General features: G+C 39.8%; 2 protein-coding genes across 3 annotated transcripts in view; one reads left to right on the top strand and one right to left on the bottom strand.

The window, feature by feature from the left end:
• Window positions 1-150: 150 nt before the first annotated feature.
• Window positions 151-5,382, bottom strand: mogat3b (monoacylglycerol O-acyltransferase 3b). 2 transcript variants are annotated; one of them, XM_037748515.1, is made up of 9 exons: window positions 5,229-5,368; window positions 4,575-4,699; window positions 3,526-3,616; window positions 3,182-3,289; window positions 1,936-2,006; window positions 1,355-1,559; window positions 1,058-1,238; window positions 757-941; window positions 151-676 (listed from the first exon to the last, which is right to left on the bottom strand). In XM_037748515.1, the coding sequence occupies exons 3-9, from the start codon at window positions 3,605-3,607 to the stop codon at window positions 522-524; spliced, it is 987 nt and encodes a 328-aa protein (XP_037604443.1). In that variant the 5' UTR covers window positions 3,608-3,616; window positions 4,575-4,699; window positions 5,229-5,368; the 3' UTR covers window positions 151-521. The 2 variants fall into 2 exon arrangements, with proteins under 2 accessions (XP_037604443.1, XP_037604442.1); XM_037748514.1 differs by lacking the exon at window positions 4,575-4,699 and having other exon boundaries at window positions 5,229-5,382.
• A 2,889-nt stretch (window positions 5,383-8,271) lies between these two features.
• LOC119475642 (neuronal tyrosine-phosphorylated phosphoinositide-3-kinase adapter 1) overlaps window positions 8,272-19,070 on the top strand; it is a 38,311-nt gene continuing 27,512 nt past the window's right edge. Inside the window, exon 1 of the mRNA XM_037748520.1 lies at window positions 8,272-8,904. The gene's annotated coding sequence lies outside the window, so the exon portion shown is untranslated. The remainder of the gene's footprint in view (window positions 8,905-19,070) is intronic.

Here is a 19,070-nt window from a genome sequence, read left to right as displayed (position 1 = left end):
ACAAATGAAATGTAAAAGTTCTCATTCTGAAGTTGGTCCTGGTCATACTATATGAAAATAGTAAGAACTGCAGCACAGTATCATTTTTGTTGGGATCTCATTTACACAATTCATGAAAATGCACCAGCAGTATTAACTTTAGCAAACACATTTTGACACAAGCAACAATTTATTATTTCACGCATGTTCCTCACACACTTTCAGCTATTGTGTAATGATATTAGAAATGCACTAATCTTGTATTTATGCTGTGAAAATCCTGACAAAGATAGCGTACCAAGACATCAACATTTTCAGTGCTTTGTGAACACACATTCCCACATAATGGATGTCATATCCTAATAATGAATCATGTTAAATATTTTCAAATACAGTCAGCACTTAAAGTATGAACAAAGAAACCTGCAGGGTCAAATGTATTATTTAAGATCAAGTTCATCACATCAGAATCCACACTCCCATTCGCGGTGAGCCCCGTTAAAAGCGCCAAATAAAAACAAGTTCAATTGGAAATTAAATGTTTAAATGATCTGAAGCTGGTGACTTTCAGAAAGTCCACAGCTGACCTTGTGTTCATGGAATAACTTAGACAGGCCCTCCATGTAAAGTCCATGATAGTGGTTGACCTCCTCCTCGGTGGGTGTGACACGCCTTGGCACTGAGATTGGACTTCCCACTGGAAGAAGAAACAGCGTTAGAATAAAACAGGCTCAGCACAGGAAGTTAGACTTACCTACAGGATAATGAAACACTCACCAACAGTGGTGACCGGAGTCTTGTAGGGCAGGAGTACCCAGCGCTCGCCAATAAATAGACACGGGGCGAATCCCATAATGTTTTTAAACAGGTCCTGCAACCTCCGAGCTAGACTGCCTTCTGAAAAAATCACCTGCTGAAAGAGCTCATTTTCCCCAAATGAGTAAACAGGCACCAGATCAGCCCTGTGGAAGATCAAAAGAGGTTACATCAGTGTGTCCAGATGTGGGCTGCTGGCTACATGTGAGTATAATATGTCCACTGTTATTTCCTGTATATTTTTAAGAATGCTTGCTCTCACCCAAACTCAAGGGCCACCCTGACAAATCCCTTTCTTTGCCTCATGACCACTGTGTGTGTGTTGACTCCAGGAGAGGACGCCAGAGACTCAGCAGCGCCCCCTATCACAATCACCACTGCATTTCCCTTGCCTTCCTTTGAAAGGAGGTGAATGAGGCTTGGTTTGCTGACTGGACAAAGGCCTGATCAGACAAAGTAAGACAATCACATGTAGATATTTTTTGTCTTCCATTTGCAGTTTCAATTGTATTTCAAAAAGTGTTTGATATGGTTGGTATCAACAGTCCTTTATAAATACCTGCACTCATCATGTACTCCCTAAAGAGTGGTATTCTGAACAGTCCTACCAGTGTTGCCAGGGAGGCTCGCATCCCAGGAAACAGCTCAGTGAAGCCACAGCTCTCTGTGCTGAAGCAGGCATAGGCTCCAGCACTAACGATACCATGCGGGTGACAACCTAAGATGTAGTTCTTGTTTGGATTCAGCTCGGCTGTCTTCACCAACTGAGCAAGAAAAATTAAGCATTAACAGAGTTGATCACAATCACAATCTCGGCTGTAAACCATAAAACCAAAACCACTTTCGCCGTATATTAGGCCATTGAATGAGACATTTAAAAATACAGAATACTCGTTACAAAGATTGTTATCTTATAGATTTTTTGCCATATGTGTAAACCTGCCTTAATAAATAATAGCAGCAGATAATACCAAGAGTGACTTTAAGGTTAAGGCTACTTTTGTTTAAAAAATAGTTATACTACTGGCCAGCCACACTGAATCCCTGTCACATTCATGTGTTTCAACCCAATTTAATCAAATCAGATGATGAGAACACCAAATCTGATGAAGGTGTTAAAAGATACAAAGTGAAACTTACTTTGATTGGGAAGAAATCTCTGAGGTGCTCCCATGTCCTCCACTTCCTCACAAATCTGTTTTCCCTTCCCCCTGGTGGAGACATTAGAAATCGTTCATACTACACACTATACATACTGTATATACTGTATGCATTATATAGTAATAGTTGTAGTATTCTGGTTTTGCAGTTATTATAGAAAGAAATCAACATGGGCTGTGACCCAATTCCATAGCACACAGCTAATTGTTGAGTGTTAATGCTGGAAACGTGACAAAATGACGTGTACTCAAAACAGTCAGTGTGTACACTAAAACTTGATTGTGCTGTTGTTGGGCACTATTCTCCCACAATGCAACGCACAAAGGAAATGGGGAAATAGCTTACAGCTGAAATTATTTTTCAACTAATTGTGTATGGTAGTGAAACAGCTCCAAGAACACCTCAGAATACAAACTAAAAAACTATAATATATTTGTAAAAATCACTTTGTTTTCTCTTTAAGTTTATTTGGCAGAAGAATTTGCAGTTTGAAGTGTTGTATCATTTCCTGTTAGTACAAAATGGTTAAGTGTGTTGATTTCTTGTATATTAAGTACAAAAAACAATATACTATAAAGATTAGCAGGCTCAGGGCGTCTTCTGTGTGGAGTTAGCATGTTCTCCTCAGGTTTTTTTCCGGGTTCTCTGGCTTCCTCCCACAGTCCAAAGACAATTCATTAATTGTTGACTCGTTGACCCGTAGGTGTGAATGTGAGCATGAATGTATGTCTGTCTCTATGTGTCAGCCCTGTGATAGTCTTTCCAGGATGTACCCCGCCTTCGCCCAATGTCCTATGTGAAAAGGATAAGCGGTAACAGATGATGGATGGATTAGCGTATACTGTATATAATGAATATGTAGTATGAAATTGGGACACAGCAATACATAACTTTTTTTATACTAACAGGAAATGATGCAATCAAACTGCGATCATCCTTAATTTGTTTAAAATGTCCATCATCCATAATTTGTTTGAATGATTTCCAGCTGTGAGTAAGTCCTCCACTTCCTTGTGGAGTGCATCATGGAAAAATAGTGCTTCAACAACACACCAAACAAACAATGTAGTTTACATGCTGACTTTTTAAAATAAACTATATTTTGTCACTCCTCCACTACAGAACCTGCTTATAATTACTATATATTGTATTATAGAGTTGATACACAGCTAATGTATGGGATTCTTCCATGTCATGGATGCATGAATGACGTAAATTCCTTTACCTCTTTCAGGGGTTTGCCAGTCCATCACCATCCATATGAAGTACAAAGTGGCGAGTGGCCACAGTGAGGTAAACATAAGGTACACCATCAAGATAATACAGGCCACTCCTGATGTTGTATTGTGTTGTTTTGGACAATACCAGAGTCCATATGTTGGAGGTACAAGAGATGTCTTCAGTTAGCTCAGATAAAAATGAATACAGTTGCCACTGTTTTAAGGATACAGTGGCAAGCTTGTGAATTAACAGGTGAGCTAATGTACTTATAACAAAAATTATCATGTGACATACTTTCTAGTGTCATGTTATACAAAATCTAAAAGGGTTGATGTAGTGGGATCTTACCTAAGAAGAGAAAGGTTAGTATCATTTGCAGAATGCTTATTGCCTCTAAAAACTCCTTCCACTGAGTTTTTTCTTTAGTCATTCCTGCAACCTGGAGGCAAGACCATCAATTTTCAGCAGTCGATAATTTTAAACTGTACTTTCATTCAATAAAGGTCACAGGTATATAAATCATATACTTTATGCCTGTAGAAATGACAAAAGTTGCTTTATCTGAGATAATAATGAAATTTATGATAGTCATCTTTATGGTACAGATCAGATTGCATCAGTAATGAGCACTTCAGCTCTCGCTCTTAAAGGGATAGTTCGGGTGTTTTGAAGTGGGGTTGTTATCTATGCTCTCACTGAAGCAACCAGACTCCATTGAAAAAAATAGATCTTTGGTGAATCTGAACTAACCAAAGTCACACAACGGCACAAACAAACTAACCGATCGAGGCAGCGGTAGACCAGCAACTAAAATGACTGTTTATTTCAATGGAGTCTGGTGGCTTTGGCGAGAGCTCAGATGGATATGACGGCTTCAGTTCTTGTCGGAAAAAGCTGTCTGACGGCACATTAAAGCGGTGAAATTATTCTAAGTATAGCGTACACTTAAACTGATATTGATTTTATTAGGTGGGCCTTTCTTTTAGGTGACTAAAATATGTTTTGCTGCCGGCCCCGTCCACAGCAGTACATTGCTTTGTTTCTGTGCGGTAACTCGTGTCTCTTTCTCCAAACTGGGGGCGTGCTGTCCACCATCTACTGTAGGTAATATGCTGACTATGGATAAGTACCTCATACAACCCCACTTCAAAACACCCGAACTATCCCTTTAATCCTTCTTTAGGGAAGTCATAGGCTTAAAAACTGTCAATGCAGGCAGCAGCCTGGTAAAATAACTTACATTTGAATAAGCTGACAGGCGAATCTAGACAGTTTTAATTTGCTTATAACTAAAAGTTATCAGCCAAGTTTGTACGACCCAAATGCCTAAAAGTCATTAAGACAACATAAAACAACTTTTATGATCATACTGCTAAGCATAAAACATAATACTTTACCTTATTAGAGTTATTCCAAGTATTTGAATGGATGCAGATTCACCAGCTGAAGACAAGCACCACATGCAGGATGCACTTTGAAACAGTTCATGTAAAGCTGCTGATAACATATCCCGTCCCCGATACTTTGACACAAGCAAGCAGCGTCAGAGAGTACACAGGACAAAGTTTTATATTGGATGCATAATTTCCGGTTCGGTGTTGTGTGTCTCTCTTGTTATTTCTCACTCTAGTGGCCATAAAGATTATGTGTCATCTGCTCTTATGGTATTATTCAACTTGATATTACAAAAATGCAATTGTAAAAAGCAGACTTGTCTATTTATATCCTCATGAACTGACACAAATGTCTCTTTTATCTTTTCTATCAATTCTACATACCTTCCCGATGTAAAACTACTGTTAGTGAACACTTCCTGCAGATGTTTCAAAGTACAAGCCTTCTCGCAGTGAAGGGATTCTGCACCCTGAAACCACTGGGAAGGCTTTTAATGTAAAACAAAGTGAGGAAAAGGCAGCAAAAAAAGAAAACTGGCGATTTTGTATTGTGCATGCTCACTGACGGGGCTTACTGCGACACTTATTTTGGAAACTTGACATGTCTAAGGGCTTTTCCCTTTTCCCAATTTGTACATCCTTGAATCCTTTCCTCACCTCCTCTCCTCGCGTATTGTATTTTAGGAGTTGGGACGTCCTTCAAGATGGGACACTGAGATCGAGGCACAAAAAATTGGAGAATGAGAAGAGCCTATGCTCCTGTACCACCTGCAAAGGTGTTTTCAATTCCCCCGGCTGAATAGATGTCCAGTCAGGTTGAAGATGTTGTGGAGCTTTGCTGGGCGTTATGTGACATCACCGAACTCTGTGAACCAATAAGAATGGCAACAATGTAACTTGTCCTGCCCTAACAGGTGCAACAAAACTTTCAGCAGGTGAGGGAGTCTGTCATCAATTGGAGTCTGTCCACCCACACAGTCCTTAGTAGAGGTCTAATCAGGCTAATTAATGGAAAGCACCTGCGTAGGGTGGACTGTGGCTGTGTAGGGACTTCAACATTAATCCCATGTGTGTCTGTTCTGTCAAAGCCTCATGGTAGGTCTATTTGTTGAATGCTAACAATAGATTCAATTCAGTTCAATTCAATTATTTTTATATAGTGTCAAATCATAACAAACGTTATCTCGAGCCGCTTTATATATAGAGCAAGGTCTCAGACCGTACACCATAGTACTATAGAATGAAACTTTAAAATGTTATTTGCTGGTAGAGAAGTAAATTCGGATTCATTTTAGAACATACATTTAGACAGAAAGAATATATAATTTAGACAGATAAGTTCCAGGGACGATGTTTCAGCTTTTCAAAGAGACAATTGAAAAAACACTCTTTGAAATTACACTGTGATGGCGAGGCTTTTGTTACAGAGGCCAAACTAGAAAGTGGCTGAACTATGACCAATTATCCCCTACAGCTTTAATCTAAATAAGGGCCATATAAGTATTGACCTTTTCATTGCCATTCTGTTGCTAGGGCACCAGCTTTGGTCCAAGTTTACTTCCTGTCAGCTCCTGCATTAACAAACATTGCAACAGGAAATACAAAGTGACCCATTTAGATTGTTTATGTTGTCAAGTTTGAAAAGGTATAATATTGATGTTCTTGTACTTGAGTATTTCTATTTTCTGCTACTTTATACTTCTACTCCACTACAATTTAGAGGGAAATATTGTACTTTTTATCCTCAAGTACATTTATTTGATAACTTTAGGTACTAGTTACTGTGCACACTTGGATTATTAATACAAAATCTTATCAACAAATCAAGTATGATGTATTGTTATGGATAAAAGTCTTTATTGATCCCTTGGTAAAATTCACAGATCTACCTTGCAGTTTATATAATAATGAAGAATAAGCCCCATCTTTACAGCTTTAAAAATGAAAGTAATGTACATATTAATGCATCAATATTTATAATTCAGTAATATAATGTACAGTACATTATTCTGAAATGGGCCATTTTGCATAATGAGTACTGTTGCCTTTTGGTGATTGAAGTATATTTTTGATGCTAGTAGGAGGGATGGGTGAATCGATACTGTGGTCTTGATACTTTCGATACTCACACAAGCTACTCATTTTACCTAAAAAAATATCGATAATAAAATTATATAAATACAAACGTCGGTGGTTGCATCACTTCCAAACGTTTTTACTGCTTTTGTAAAATGTTTGTGCCTAAAACAGCCCTGACATATTTAGCTGGCCCGTGTCACATGACTGTGGAAACCAATGTGACATCACGACCTAGCACACAGGCGGCGCAGTCGAACACTTCCACGTCAAACGTGAGAGAATGACAGAAAGGAAACTGTGTGTGGTGCTTCTTGACATCTGTAGATAAAAATACAGAAAGATGCAGGATTTTTGACAATAAAGTGCACAACACAGCAACATGAGTCCCTCTTCAAACATTTAAAAACAACACACCCTGAAAGTTATAAGGCTTACTATTTAATCGTGTTTCTGTAAAATACTGGACTATTTTTTTTTTTTTAAACTTAGTGACACAAACATTTTATTCAATTATAGGCCTACTTATATTTGCTTTTGTAACAAATTTATTATTAATGGCTGGTATGTGTCATGTGACTTGCCTTTGAGTAATTATTTTTTTTTCTTCTAAAAATGACTATGATTTTGACAAATCACACACCCATTTAAGAAATGATCAGTATTGGTATTGGTAAAATTGTAACAAAAAGTATCGTATCCTATGGAATTTAAAAAGTTTAGTATGGCCCATCCCTAGCTAGTACTTTTTCCCTCAGGTAAATCTTGAATGCAGGACTTTCCTTGTAACAGAGTATTTCTACGTCATGGTGTTGCTGCTTCCACTGAAGTAAAAGTTCTGAGTACGTCTTCCACCACTGCTTGTAGGAATTCAGTTTTCTGCTCTAAATTACTTTGACCAATGCCTGATGATATGATATTAAGGTGTGGTCTCTATTCAGGTGTTGAGGTGACCCCTCACAGACATACTTTGACCCCTGCACATTGCCGTACAGCTCTGTTTGTGGCAGTCCAAAGATTCTACTGATATAACCTACAACATGATTAGAGGCCAGTGTTTCTCAAGAGGGAGGTTTCACTCTCTCAGCTGCCCTCCTCACCTATCTCCCACAGACTTCAGGGGGGCGTGTCAGCCTCACACGGGCCATGTGTTGGCTAGCTGGTCATGTGACACCCACCCCCCAAAAAACACATTTGTATATATAGTAACAATTCCCATACCCCTAAAAAACGAAAAATAATACATAAATAACAGTGTTTTTCTTTCCTTTCAGATCACATTTAATCCCCCCCACCAATTAAACTGGTCATAGTCCAAACAAAATGTCACACCAATGATGGCTTAGCCTACTTTATATGTCTGTGAGTTTATGGTGAGCTTATTTTATACTTAATAGTATTTTATCTCCCATTACATCACTATAACGCGCCCATAATATCCCCATATATTGCAGCTTTGCTTTGTTTCTGTGTATCCTGATAATATAGTCTAGGTTTATTATAGTCTGCTACTTTATCAAGAATCCATCCGGACATGTAATGAGTCTGCTGCTGAATCTTTCTGCTAAATATGAGTCGTGAAGGGAAATTTCATTTGGCTCTGCTGATAACAGCCAACAGATAACAGCCTCTCGTCGCAGTTGGACTCAAAGCCACCTCGGATGCTTTTTTCTTTTTCTATAAACAACCACTGGTCTGCTCTCAGGAAGTACTGTATGAATATTAATATGGATGCAAATACACAGTGAGGATGCCCAGCGCTTGAACCAACACAGCGCGCTCATATCTGCGCATTTTTTTGTTTTGACGTTTTTTCTGTTTATGCTTGAACTGTTTATTTTCGCGCTGGAGTCTTTTTTTTTTAAAGGATGGCTGTTTTACCTTGCAGAGGAACATTTTTGTAACGTCGCATTGAATTGCATCATGGATTTCAATCAGATCTCACACCGGCCAGGCTCCAGCACCGAGCCTCGGTAGTAGGAGGCTCCAACAGTGCGCTGTTTATCATAAAATGGAAGACCTTCGCGTCAAGAAAAGGCGTCAGTCCGGTGATATGCGTCTGAATAACTGATTTTTCATTTCCACGTCAATTGACACATCTGGGGAGAGGATTTTTTTCCTCCCCTCCCGTCTACCAAGACAGCTGTGTCATCAACAACCGGCGTGGTGTTGTTGTTGTCTGATATTTACGAGCCCGGGCAACTGGATATCGGCATAGTCTGCCTCTGCGCCAGCCATAGGCTACCCACTTACCAAGGTAGGCATCACACCTTCGTTAATATCATGTTTTGCTCCATAAATCAGTCGCTTACATCATGTAGCCCATATAGCCAGCTGTCAGAATCTAAATGTCTAACTAGCAGCGGAGAATGGGCTGTATTGCGGAGGAGACGCGCGGGGCCTGATGGCATTTTACGCGTAAATTTCAAGAATTACAAGGTTGACAGCGAGCCGCTGCGTGTTCACAAGCCACATTATTCAACCTTGAAGCCTCGTAGCCCCATGACGGGCGGATAGGCCCTGTATTTTAAAAGGCAAACACAAAAGAGATGGAGAGATATTGGCATGAACCGCCGCGCAGTGCAACCCCACAGCCCGCGTTTAAGTTCAGTCGTGACAAGACCTTATAAATATTTCACCAAAAAACAAGCCTCCATCAGCTGACTGGTGATGCTGCTGGAGCATGCACGGCGTTATTAATCACACACATCACCAGTGTGAGCGCGAGGAGGCCACGATGGAAAACATCTGCATGTTTCAGACTAATAACAGTATAGCAGGGATGTGTGTTTGTGTTGAATGGGCGGTATAGTGGCTCAGATTGTGAATACACTGATGGTGATGTGTGTGTTTGTGCGCAGCCAGGTGAGGATGTGCTGGCGCGTCTTTGAGGTGCGGGAGAGGCAGGCGTCTGGATGAGGGGAGCCTCCATCACCACATGTGTTTTTAAAGGAAAAAAGCATCAGATGATACCCGATAAACTGCCGCAGTTTCCCACCTTATGAGATCCTTTATGAGGGTCGAGGAGGTCGTGAATTAAACGTGAAATTAAGGTTAGTCAACACTGTCCCCCCCCTCCTTTTTTTTCCCGGGCGTGACAGCCACTCAACACGAGCATCACTCACACTGGAGATTTCTTGCTCACCACCCCACAAGCTTAAAGAAATTGCAATAAACAGTAGTTATTGGGCTGCTAAAATGTGTTATAGGCTGGTTATTTCTCTACCTGACTGGCTTCCAATGTTATTGGAAGAATCAGAGAGGGCTGCTCGACTTAGCTGAAATGTTATATCTTTATTAAATTGACATTTTATTTTGAAATAAGCAGGCATGTCAGTTAGCAGGCTGCAAATCCAACACAATGTGGAACTTTAAATAGGAATATTACAGACATCCCTGTATGTGAATGTAGAAATGTGCTTTTTCTGTAGGGATGATGCAGCAGCATGTTGGATGCTCTGCCATCCGCCTGAAATTGAACTGAAATATAAAATAAAACTATTACCAGTCAGTCTTGCTTGACCTTGGAGCTGAGTATGACAGAAAAAATCTTCCTATAAATGGCTTTAAGTCTTGTTTATAGGCTAACCGATACAGATAAACAGGATTTGATAAGTGACTGTGCAGTTTGGTTTAAGCACTCCTCGGTACAAACAGAGGAGAGCAGGGATGGTTTTAGAGCAGCTGTGTATTTGGGGTCAGTGAGTGCAGGCTGTGAGCCACACATACTGTGCAGTGTGTCTTGAATGCAGAAGGAAAAGCGTGGCTCGCACAACCTGTCGTCAACTGTCGTTTGTTCGCCTGGTGATCCCAAATTCAGTCCAGAAATGTGAAACTCTATGTGGCATTGTGGAAACAAATGGAACATATTTCATTGGTAGTCCTTGAGGATTTATCCTGCTAAATCTAGAGCTTTAAACATATATAAAAATAAACAACCACAGGCTTTGGTTAATGAAATTAGGCAGAGCTTGTGATGCATTTACAGAAAGAATAAAAAGTGACCAGTGTTTTCAATAAAGGAGAGAGGATTCTGACTAGCTTTTCTCCATAAACTGGATGATTCAGTTGCTCTGCACGGCAGGATACATCATGTCTGATTCCAAAACAGATGAGCAATTCACTTTGGAAGATTGAATACACATATATATTGGACCCAGAGAGGGCGAGGGAAGGCCCACACATGCAGGGACTGATGGGAAGCAGGGGACTGATGGATGTGCAACAGACGTGGCAGATGCTGACATTTTAAGCCCATTTCTCTAGTCAAGTGGATACCCCTGTCTGGATGAGCAGTAATGGATTTTTTTTTGCTTTGGAGCACCCAAACAGATTGTTTCCCTAGAGTTTGAGCAGCAGCAGGTCAATAGGTTGGTGAAAGTAATATAAATGGCTACTACTGGCCAGTTGTGCAGGTATTTCAGAATCAGTAGCACCGTGGTCGTGTTTAGCTGGCTTCTGTATACATTGCTGTTTCTTTAATGGGAGAGCAGGTGCTTCTTCCATCTGTGGTTTCACCATCTTGGTTCTCTCGGCTCTGTCAGAGGGAGACGGCATCAGAAATGAGGGAGGAATACTGTTTCCGCTGTAGCACATGAGCAATGTGAGTGACTGCTATCAGTTGAGAAATGAAGGATTTATATACTGTGCTTCTGGCTTTGTGCGTTTGCAGTTTTTAGTAATCACAGAGACATTTCTGGTTATTCGGTCTGAGAAGTATTTCACTTTGTTTACTATGAGATGACTTTATATCTCAGTCAGAGGCAGTTAAAGTTTGCCCTTAGTGGTTTTAGATTGAATCTTCATTACAGTTTTCTCTCCCATCACTCTGCTACACTTCCCCCTGTACTTTCATGCTGAGTAAATGACACTCTAGTAAAAGTGATTGAATAGCCCAGTACAGCTGAAAGGATGACTCAATTAATTTATTGACAGAAAAATAAATCAGCAACTATTTTGAGAATTGAATATTCGTTTCAGTCATTTTCAAGCAGAAATAGTGAAACAATGCAATACATTTTCATATTCCAGCTTCTCAAATGGGAGGATTTGCTGCTTGTCTTTGTCATATATAATAATAATAAAACTGAATAACTTTGGGTTTATTACAAAACAAGATGTCACTTTGAGCTCTGCAAAGTTGTGACTGTCATTTTCTTCTCTATTGACCAAACAATCTAAAAATAATAATAAAAAAAATAATCTTCAGATTAATCGATAATGAAAATAATCTTTAGCTCTAGCTCTACAGACGGTGCACCCTCTTTTGAAAAATGACAACATGACTGGTTTGTGTTTAAAGATCTGATCTGGTATCAGTGTAACTCGAGTCGTACTACTGATGTTTACATCTGTGTCCACTCAGAGATGAGACTGAATTTGAGTAAAGTTTGTATTTATGTGTGTAGAAGTCGACTGGTATCTTGGAATTGTATATTATGGAGGCGTTGGTTGAGTACCATGACATTTTTTTTTTTAAACAAGCAGGCTAGTTAATTTATTGATAAAGCGGTATAGACTTTGAGTGGTGTTTTATTTTGCTATTTAATTTCTTTGTATACAAAGCTTATAACACTTCTAATTAGAAAGGGAGTTTGCAAAGCTAATGTATGTCTTTGTCTCAAAGAGCTGAGAATATTGTATTCAGAAGTGGAGAAGTGTAATCGTTGACCTGAATTTATAACATCGGTAGACTTGCAAGGGACAGGTTATAAAAGACTGGTCAGTAGTGTCTCTTTGTTAGATGCTCCCTTCTTGGTAAACTTCAAGCTCCCAGGTTATAACAGGCTGTATGTTATGGATTTGTCCAAGACCAAGTTTAGATAACCCAGGTGACATCAGCGTGACGTCATCAGGGTTATTTTCTAGATGACATCAGACACTTGTTTTCACAGACTGAGAAACTGTGAAAACTGATGGAGTGCCCCCTTTAATCTGAAACTGTTTGTCACAAATGTAGGTCAAATTGATTTAAGTACTTAAACTAACATTTTTTGTATTGTATATTTAATCATATGGCACGTATTGTTAAATCAGTTCCCATCAACATGAAACCCTGTGTTTCTTGGGGATCCAGTCAACTTTTTCCTGCACTTGAGTCGGTCAGTGTTGCATTAAAAATAGGTCTAAAGGTGTAAAGGTTCTCTCTGGTGGCTCCTTGATTAAAGGGCATGCCATTTACCAGCGATGTCCTGGGTACAAATCCTGCCTCGGACATTGTTAGATGTCACCCCCCTTTGTCTTCTGTCTCTCCTGGCTCTTTACTCATCGGCTGTCAAGTAAAGAGAGGGAGACTTGAATCCCATTAGACTTTTTCAGCTGTTTCTCCCTCTCTAAATAGATATCATAAAGGCACACAGATTGCCCGCTCTCCTTGAGAAATTGTTGTAATTTTTTTTGCTTTCTATATTTTTACGTGATGCACTGGATACAGGGAAGAAAAATAATCATGGCAACGTTTTAAATGGATACACATCCCCTGCACCCACGACTCTACAAATGACCACTGACTTCTTGGTGCTTTATTTGGGGTGGATGTTGTTGGCTCGCTGGGTGCTCCACACTGTAAAATGCTGTGCATGTGTGTCCCTTGTCTGACCGGACGACGTCTGGGATGTATGTGGCCAAATGAAACGTTCCCCTCTAAATGCTTTCCTTCTGGATTGTAAGCATCTTGCAGTATCCCGTCTTCATTGCAGTGTGTAGTCAAGAATAATGATGTGTGGTAATGATTTCCTTGAGGCAACTCATCTTTGTTCATTTCCCCTCTGTTTTCTTCTCATTAAACCTTTCAAAGCCGTTTGCATGGTACCATGCAAAATAAATAAAGTGAGGAGCCAACAGTTACTCCTCTCTTGTTGGCACAAAGGTCCCAGTCTCAAGCCATTTTAATCACCACCTATTCATCTGCATCTACGCAGTATCTTCCGCATGGATAAACATGCAAGTAAGTATTTGGGACAGAAAGCACATATGTTTACATATGTTTGTGTACCATTTGTCTTCTAAGAAGCCCTTAGCAAAGTAATTTCAGCATCATTACGTGAGAACAGTAATTGGCAAGATATGGAAGCACATTGTAACTCTATTTTGAATTATACATGTCTCAGCACGCATAACTGGTCCAAAGTGGTCTTGTGTTAATGTCCCTATTCTCATTAATGTGCTGCATTTATGCCAAAGACCTTCAAAAGACCTTGACTAATGCTCACTAAATCATTAGGAGGCGGAAACATGTTATTTTTCTGGCAGCCTTGTGTTGCAAACAAGCAAAAACGTATGTTCCGCAAACATCGTTGCCCTGACATGTCACTGCATATGTGGGTCTGAAACTGATGTGGAGCATAATGGTTGTAGAAGCGTCTCACAGCAGTAATTCATCGTCTGAGGCATTCGTAAAGGTCACCGGCAAAAACTCAGGGTTTGGCAACCACGTGTGAGATAGGTGAGTGTACACAGTGGCTTCAGAAATGCAAATCTGAACGCAGGACGACTTGAGTGTGTGTTGTAAATGTCAGAGCAATCTTCATTTGGACTGAAAAGAAGCCCAGCTGATTGGATAGGTAGCATTTGATTTGATTTCAAATATAAATATGTTTGAGATTTAAAAAAAAGGTGATCTTTTATCTGTATAGCATAAATATGGCTCTGTTTAGCAAGCATTTTAATTGCATTTTTTTAATTATTAAAAGCCCTGGTATTGTTTCAATATTGGGTAAATTAACATGAAAATCTGACTGATTTGTTTCAAAATGGCCATGTTTCTACCCAATTACTGGCATATTATTACCAGTGCTGTTTCAGAGCAATATGCTGAGAACATTGGTGCATCACAAACAATTAGATCCGATATAGCAGATAGGGATGCACCGACACTGATACCGGATCGGGCCGATACTGACTCAAATAGTTGGATCGGGTATCGGTGACAATTGGGCCGATCTATTCAATTCTATATGTATAGACTATATATATTATATACTGGAAATTTAAACCCTGTTTAAGTTTCGACCAATTTGTTGCTGCATTAAAAAGGTTTACACCTGAATTTTAATTCCTGTTAATTTTTTACCAAGTTGCTGGTGTACAATTTATTATTTTAATAATAAATAACAATTCATAAATGTATGTTATGTTATCTGTAAGGGATAATGTACAGCAAGCCGGTCATTGTTGTGAAAGAATCCCCGACAGGGCGATGCTGCAGGTCTCTCCTCGCCCTGAAGGGGATTCTTTCACAACAATGACCCGCTAGCTGTACATTATCCCGCTTATTACACGGGTACTTACTTAAGAAATCAATATTTTGACATGAAAACAGTCCGCCAGAGTCTGACGTCAGAGCTGCGCCCATAGCAACGGTCTGTTATATAGAAATTACAGACCGCAGAATGCCGCGATTGACCAATCAGAATCGAGTATTCAACACAGCCGTGTAAGAAATGTATTTATTTGTTACATTTTGTTTTAAAAAGTTAGGAAAGCGATGTTTAGGTCAAGCCTGATGTTTCCTTACACATAAAAGAATGATCCAAGGCACTCCCACACAGTGAGGCATACAGCTTATTAATTAAACACTGGTATTGGATCGGTACTGGGTATCGGCCGATACCCAAAGCCCAGATATTGCTATCGGTATCAGGACTGAAAAAATTGGATCGGTGCATCCCTAGTAGCAGAGGTGAAATTGTTCAAGTATTGCGCTCTCATGTCTGGATGGGAGCCACTTGGGCCAAAGAAAGTCTCCACACAAGCCACTCATAATCATCCTGTTAAAGTCAATGATATTTTTTCCATTTTGGTGAAGTACAACATATAAGAAAACACTGCCCAAGTCCACCATCCGCCATCATCTGCCATTTGCCCCAGTTAGTGCCTTTTCATTTCATCACTGTCAGCGCAGTGAACAGCAGGAATGACAGGAATAGGAATCGCTCAAGTGAGACGCTGTAGCTGAAAACCTGCCAATCACACCTGTGAGGCCAACAAGCCTGTACGGTTTTACCACTTCTCTTTTCAGCTTCTCTCAAAATGCTCTTAGACAAGTCTGACTTACTGATTTCTAACAACTGTTGAAAAGTGCCTGATTTTATTCACACACACACACACACACATATACAGTATATAAAACATCAGATGTGGCAGTGTGTATGCTTTACCAGCGATTAGCTTTGTCAGTCTTTATTTTCTCAAACAAAATGTCTAAACAGAAGCTCTTCTTCTGAGTTACTGTCATGCTGGTGAACACTGCGGGATGCAAACAACCGGGCCATAAGAGACATGATTTGTATGTAATGAGATGAATGAGTGGGAGAGCTGTGTGTGTGCGCGGGTGTGTGCATATGTGTGTGCCTGTGTGTGTGTGTGCCGGTGTGTGCTGTGTGTGTGTGTGTGTGTGTGTGTGTGTGTGTGTGTGTGTGTGTGTGTGTGTGTGTGTGTGTGTGTGTGTGTGTGTGTGTGTGTGTGTGTGTGTGTGTGTGTGTGTGTGTGTGTGTGTGTGTGTGTGTGTGTGTGCGTGTTTGTGTTTGTGTGCCTGTGCGCGCGCTTATCCTGTGCAACCTACGCTATGACTCGCTTATCGGGGGATTTTGTGCACAAGGAGTAGGATGATTCAAATGTTGGAAGACCACTTGTGGCCTATACCTGGCTTTGCTAATCACACCAACGCTGCTGCTGCTCCATCTTTCAATCAGAAGAAAGGAGGTTTATTATAATAATAACTAGGGCTGCAATTAATGATTATTTTCATTGTCTATTAATCTGTTGATTATTTTCTCGATTAATCAATTAGTTGTTTGGTCTATAAAATGTCATAAAATGGTGAAAAATGCCTATTCCAAAGACATCCTCAAATGTATTGTTTTGTCCACAACTCAAAGATATTCAGTTTACTGTCAGAGGAGTAAATAAACCAGAAAAATATTCACATTTAAGAGGCTGGAATCAGAGAATTTTGACTGTTTTTTCTTAAAAAAAATTACTCAAAACGATAAATTGATTATCAAAATAGTTGGCTATTAATTTAACAGTTATTGATTAATTGTTGCAGCTCTACTAATTTCCTATATGACTTACTGGGACAATTCTGATGTTGTTTGATTTGATTTTTTTCGATAGAAATTACCCGAGTGTCCACGTCCATTTTTCATCCTTCAGCCTCTCAATAAATATTGCACACTGCAAATGAGGCAAAAATAAGGCAATTTAAAATGTACTAGCTCTTTTGAGATATGAGTCAAGCCCACTACAAGCTGCCGGGAGGCAAATCATGTGTCTGGTTCGCAGTGATGTTCATCTGATCCCTGTTTTGCTTTGGGCTAGTGGGCTTTGCTTAATTGTTGCTGAATAGTTTATGAGGTTTGTCTTGTTGGGGCAGGGACAGCCTAAAGCGCCGCGGGCTATGATGTTTTTAGCTTTTTTTTATAGGTGAATCAAATAAGTCCAAACTGTGGGGTTCGAATCAGTAGTCAGTAGTAAGCACATGTAGTGAAGTCGGGCTCTGGATCATGAAATAGGTTCAGCTTTGGTTCACGCAGGTTTGATTTGGCTCAGAGAGATCATCCGAGTTGTGTTGAGAGTCAGAGCAGACGAGACATTTCTCACTTCCATAAGAGATAAGAACATCATGTACTGAGGAACTATTTAGTGCTAAATGTGCAACATCACTTATATCTGACAGGATTTTTTATGATCAGTTTTTTTTTTAAAATAAATATCCAAGAAGAAACTTCAAAAGACTTCAAACGAACAAACTAACAGGGAGGCAGGCAATATTGCTTGGTAATCCACATCTAAAATAAGTCAGCTCTCGGTTAGAGAGGGATGCTGGCTCAGTGAAGCGTGTGCAGCTGCAGAGTGGAGCTCTTCCCCTCGTGCACGGGGCGCGAGCGTGGAGGGGCTTTTTCAGTTCTCGCTCTTTTCCCTTACAGCGCTGTACCTCACAGTCTGGGTTTCAGCAGCCGAATACAAAGAGCAAACAAAATAGAGACTTTCTCTTTTTATATGATGGAATCTCTCTCTTTTTTTGGGATGTGATGGACAAGAGTTGACTTATGTACAGTGTTGAATAATGTCTCTGAAAGCAGATTATTTGAGGAAACACTGCAGAAAAATTTGAACAAGGCGATTTTGCACTCTTTCGTCACACCACGTCTAGTGACGGTCATAATGCACAGATTCTAAGCTTTCTTCTGATTTCATTGTCCAATCTTCATTGCTTCTCTTTGTCTTTTTCCGCATGGTGCTTCTTTTATTCTCTGATATGATGTGGAATTTCTGCAACATTTTGAACCATATATGTGTGCAAAAGAAAGAAACATGTCCAGTGTAAGAGCTTGTAGACCTGTAGGCCGTGTTCATGTATGCTAAGTGCAGTGGGTCACCTTGGTTACTGCAGATTCTAGCAGAAGACGATGAAGGCAAGGGCAAGCAGAGGTGGGAAGTGGGGATCGGGAGGTCATTCACTGGTCGTCTCTTGCTGCACCCAATAGGACAGTTATCAGGCCATTAAATAGGTGTTATCAGTCACTATAAGCACCATAGATGTGGGTCATTAGGGGCCTACTTTGCCTACTATGTTGTGAAAGTGAAACTTAAAAGCAACACGTTCTAACATGTTATAAAACTGAATGAAACATCACGTTTTGAACACAAACAAAACTACATCTTTAGGTTTATCCAAACAAAACTACAACTTCTTTAGGTTTATGCAACAAAACTACATCTTTAGGTTTAGGCAACAAAACTACAACTTCTTTAGGTTTAAGCAACACAACTACAACTTCTTTAGTTTTAGACAAAAAAAACAGGAAGGTTTAGGCATTAAAACTGCAAATATTTTAGGTCTAGGAAAAAAAACTGTTAGGTTTAGGCAACAAAACTACAACTTCTTTAGGTTTAGGCAACAAAACCCCACTTGTGTTTTGGGTTAAAATAACTATGAACACAAAGACAACTACACATTGTTGGTTGTTCTTTTATACCTTCTTTCGGGGATCTACCATGTGAATAGATGATAAAACCTACTAGTGGGTGTAGTAGGCCCCTATTGACCCACATCTATGGGGCGACTGATAACACCTATTTAATAGCCTGACAACAGACTTATTGGCTGGTTTTTGAACAGGGAATAAATGATGAGCGTTATTTTAGATTTATTTTTACTAGCATGTTACACTCTATAACTGTAACACTATAACTGCAGCTCTTCAGAACTGTTCATGATCCACACATCGTACAGATGTTTACTTATTCACACACACACTGACAGTAATAGATTCATTTGTTGGCAGGAAAGGTGCATAGTGGAGACAAACACCGAGCATCTCCGCAAAGTCTGTTGTGGCTCAAGGCTGGTAGCACAGGGCAAGGGGGAACAGGGAAAGCTTTTTTGTAGGGTATTTTTGGTTGCAGTCCATGAAAAAT

This window comes from Sebastes umbrosus, chromosome 17 (assembly GCF_015220745.1).
Source record: "Sebastes umbrosus isolate fSebUmb1 chromosome 17, fSebUmb1.pri, whole genome shotgun sequence".
Lineage (NCBI taxonomy): Eukaryota > Metazoa > Chordata > Actinopteri > Perciformes > Sebastidae > Sebastes > Sebastes umbrosus.
The sequence above is the reverse complement of the archived record's forward strand: the minus strand, read 5'-3'. Positions and strand labels throughout refer to the sequence as shown.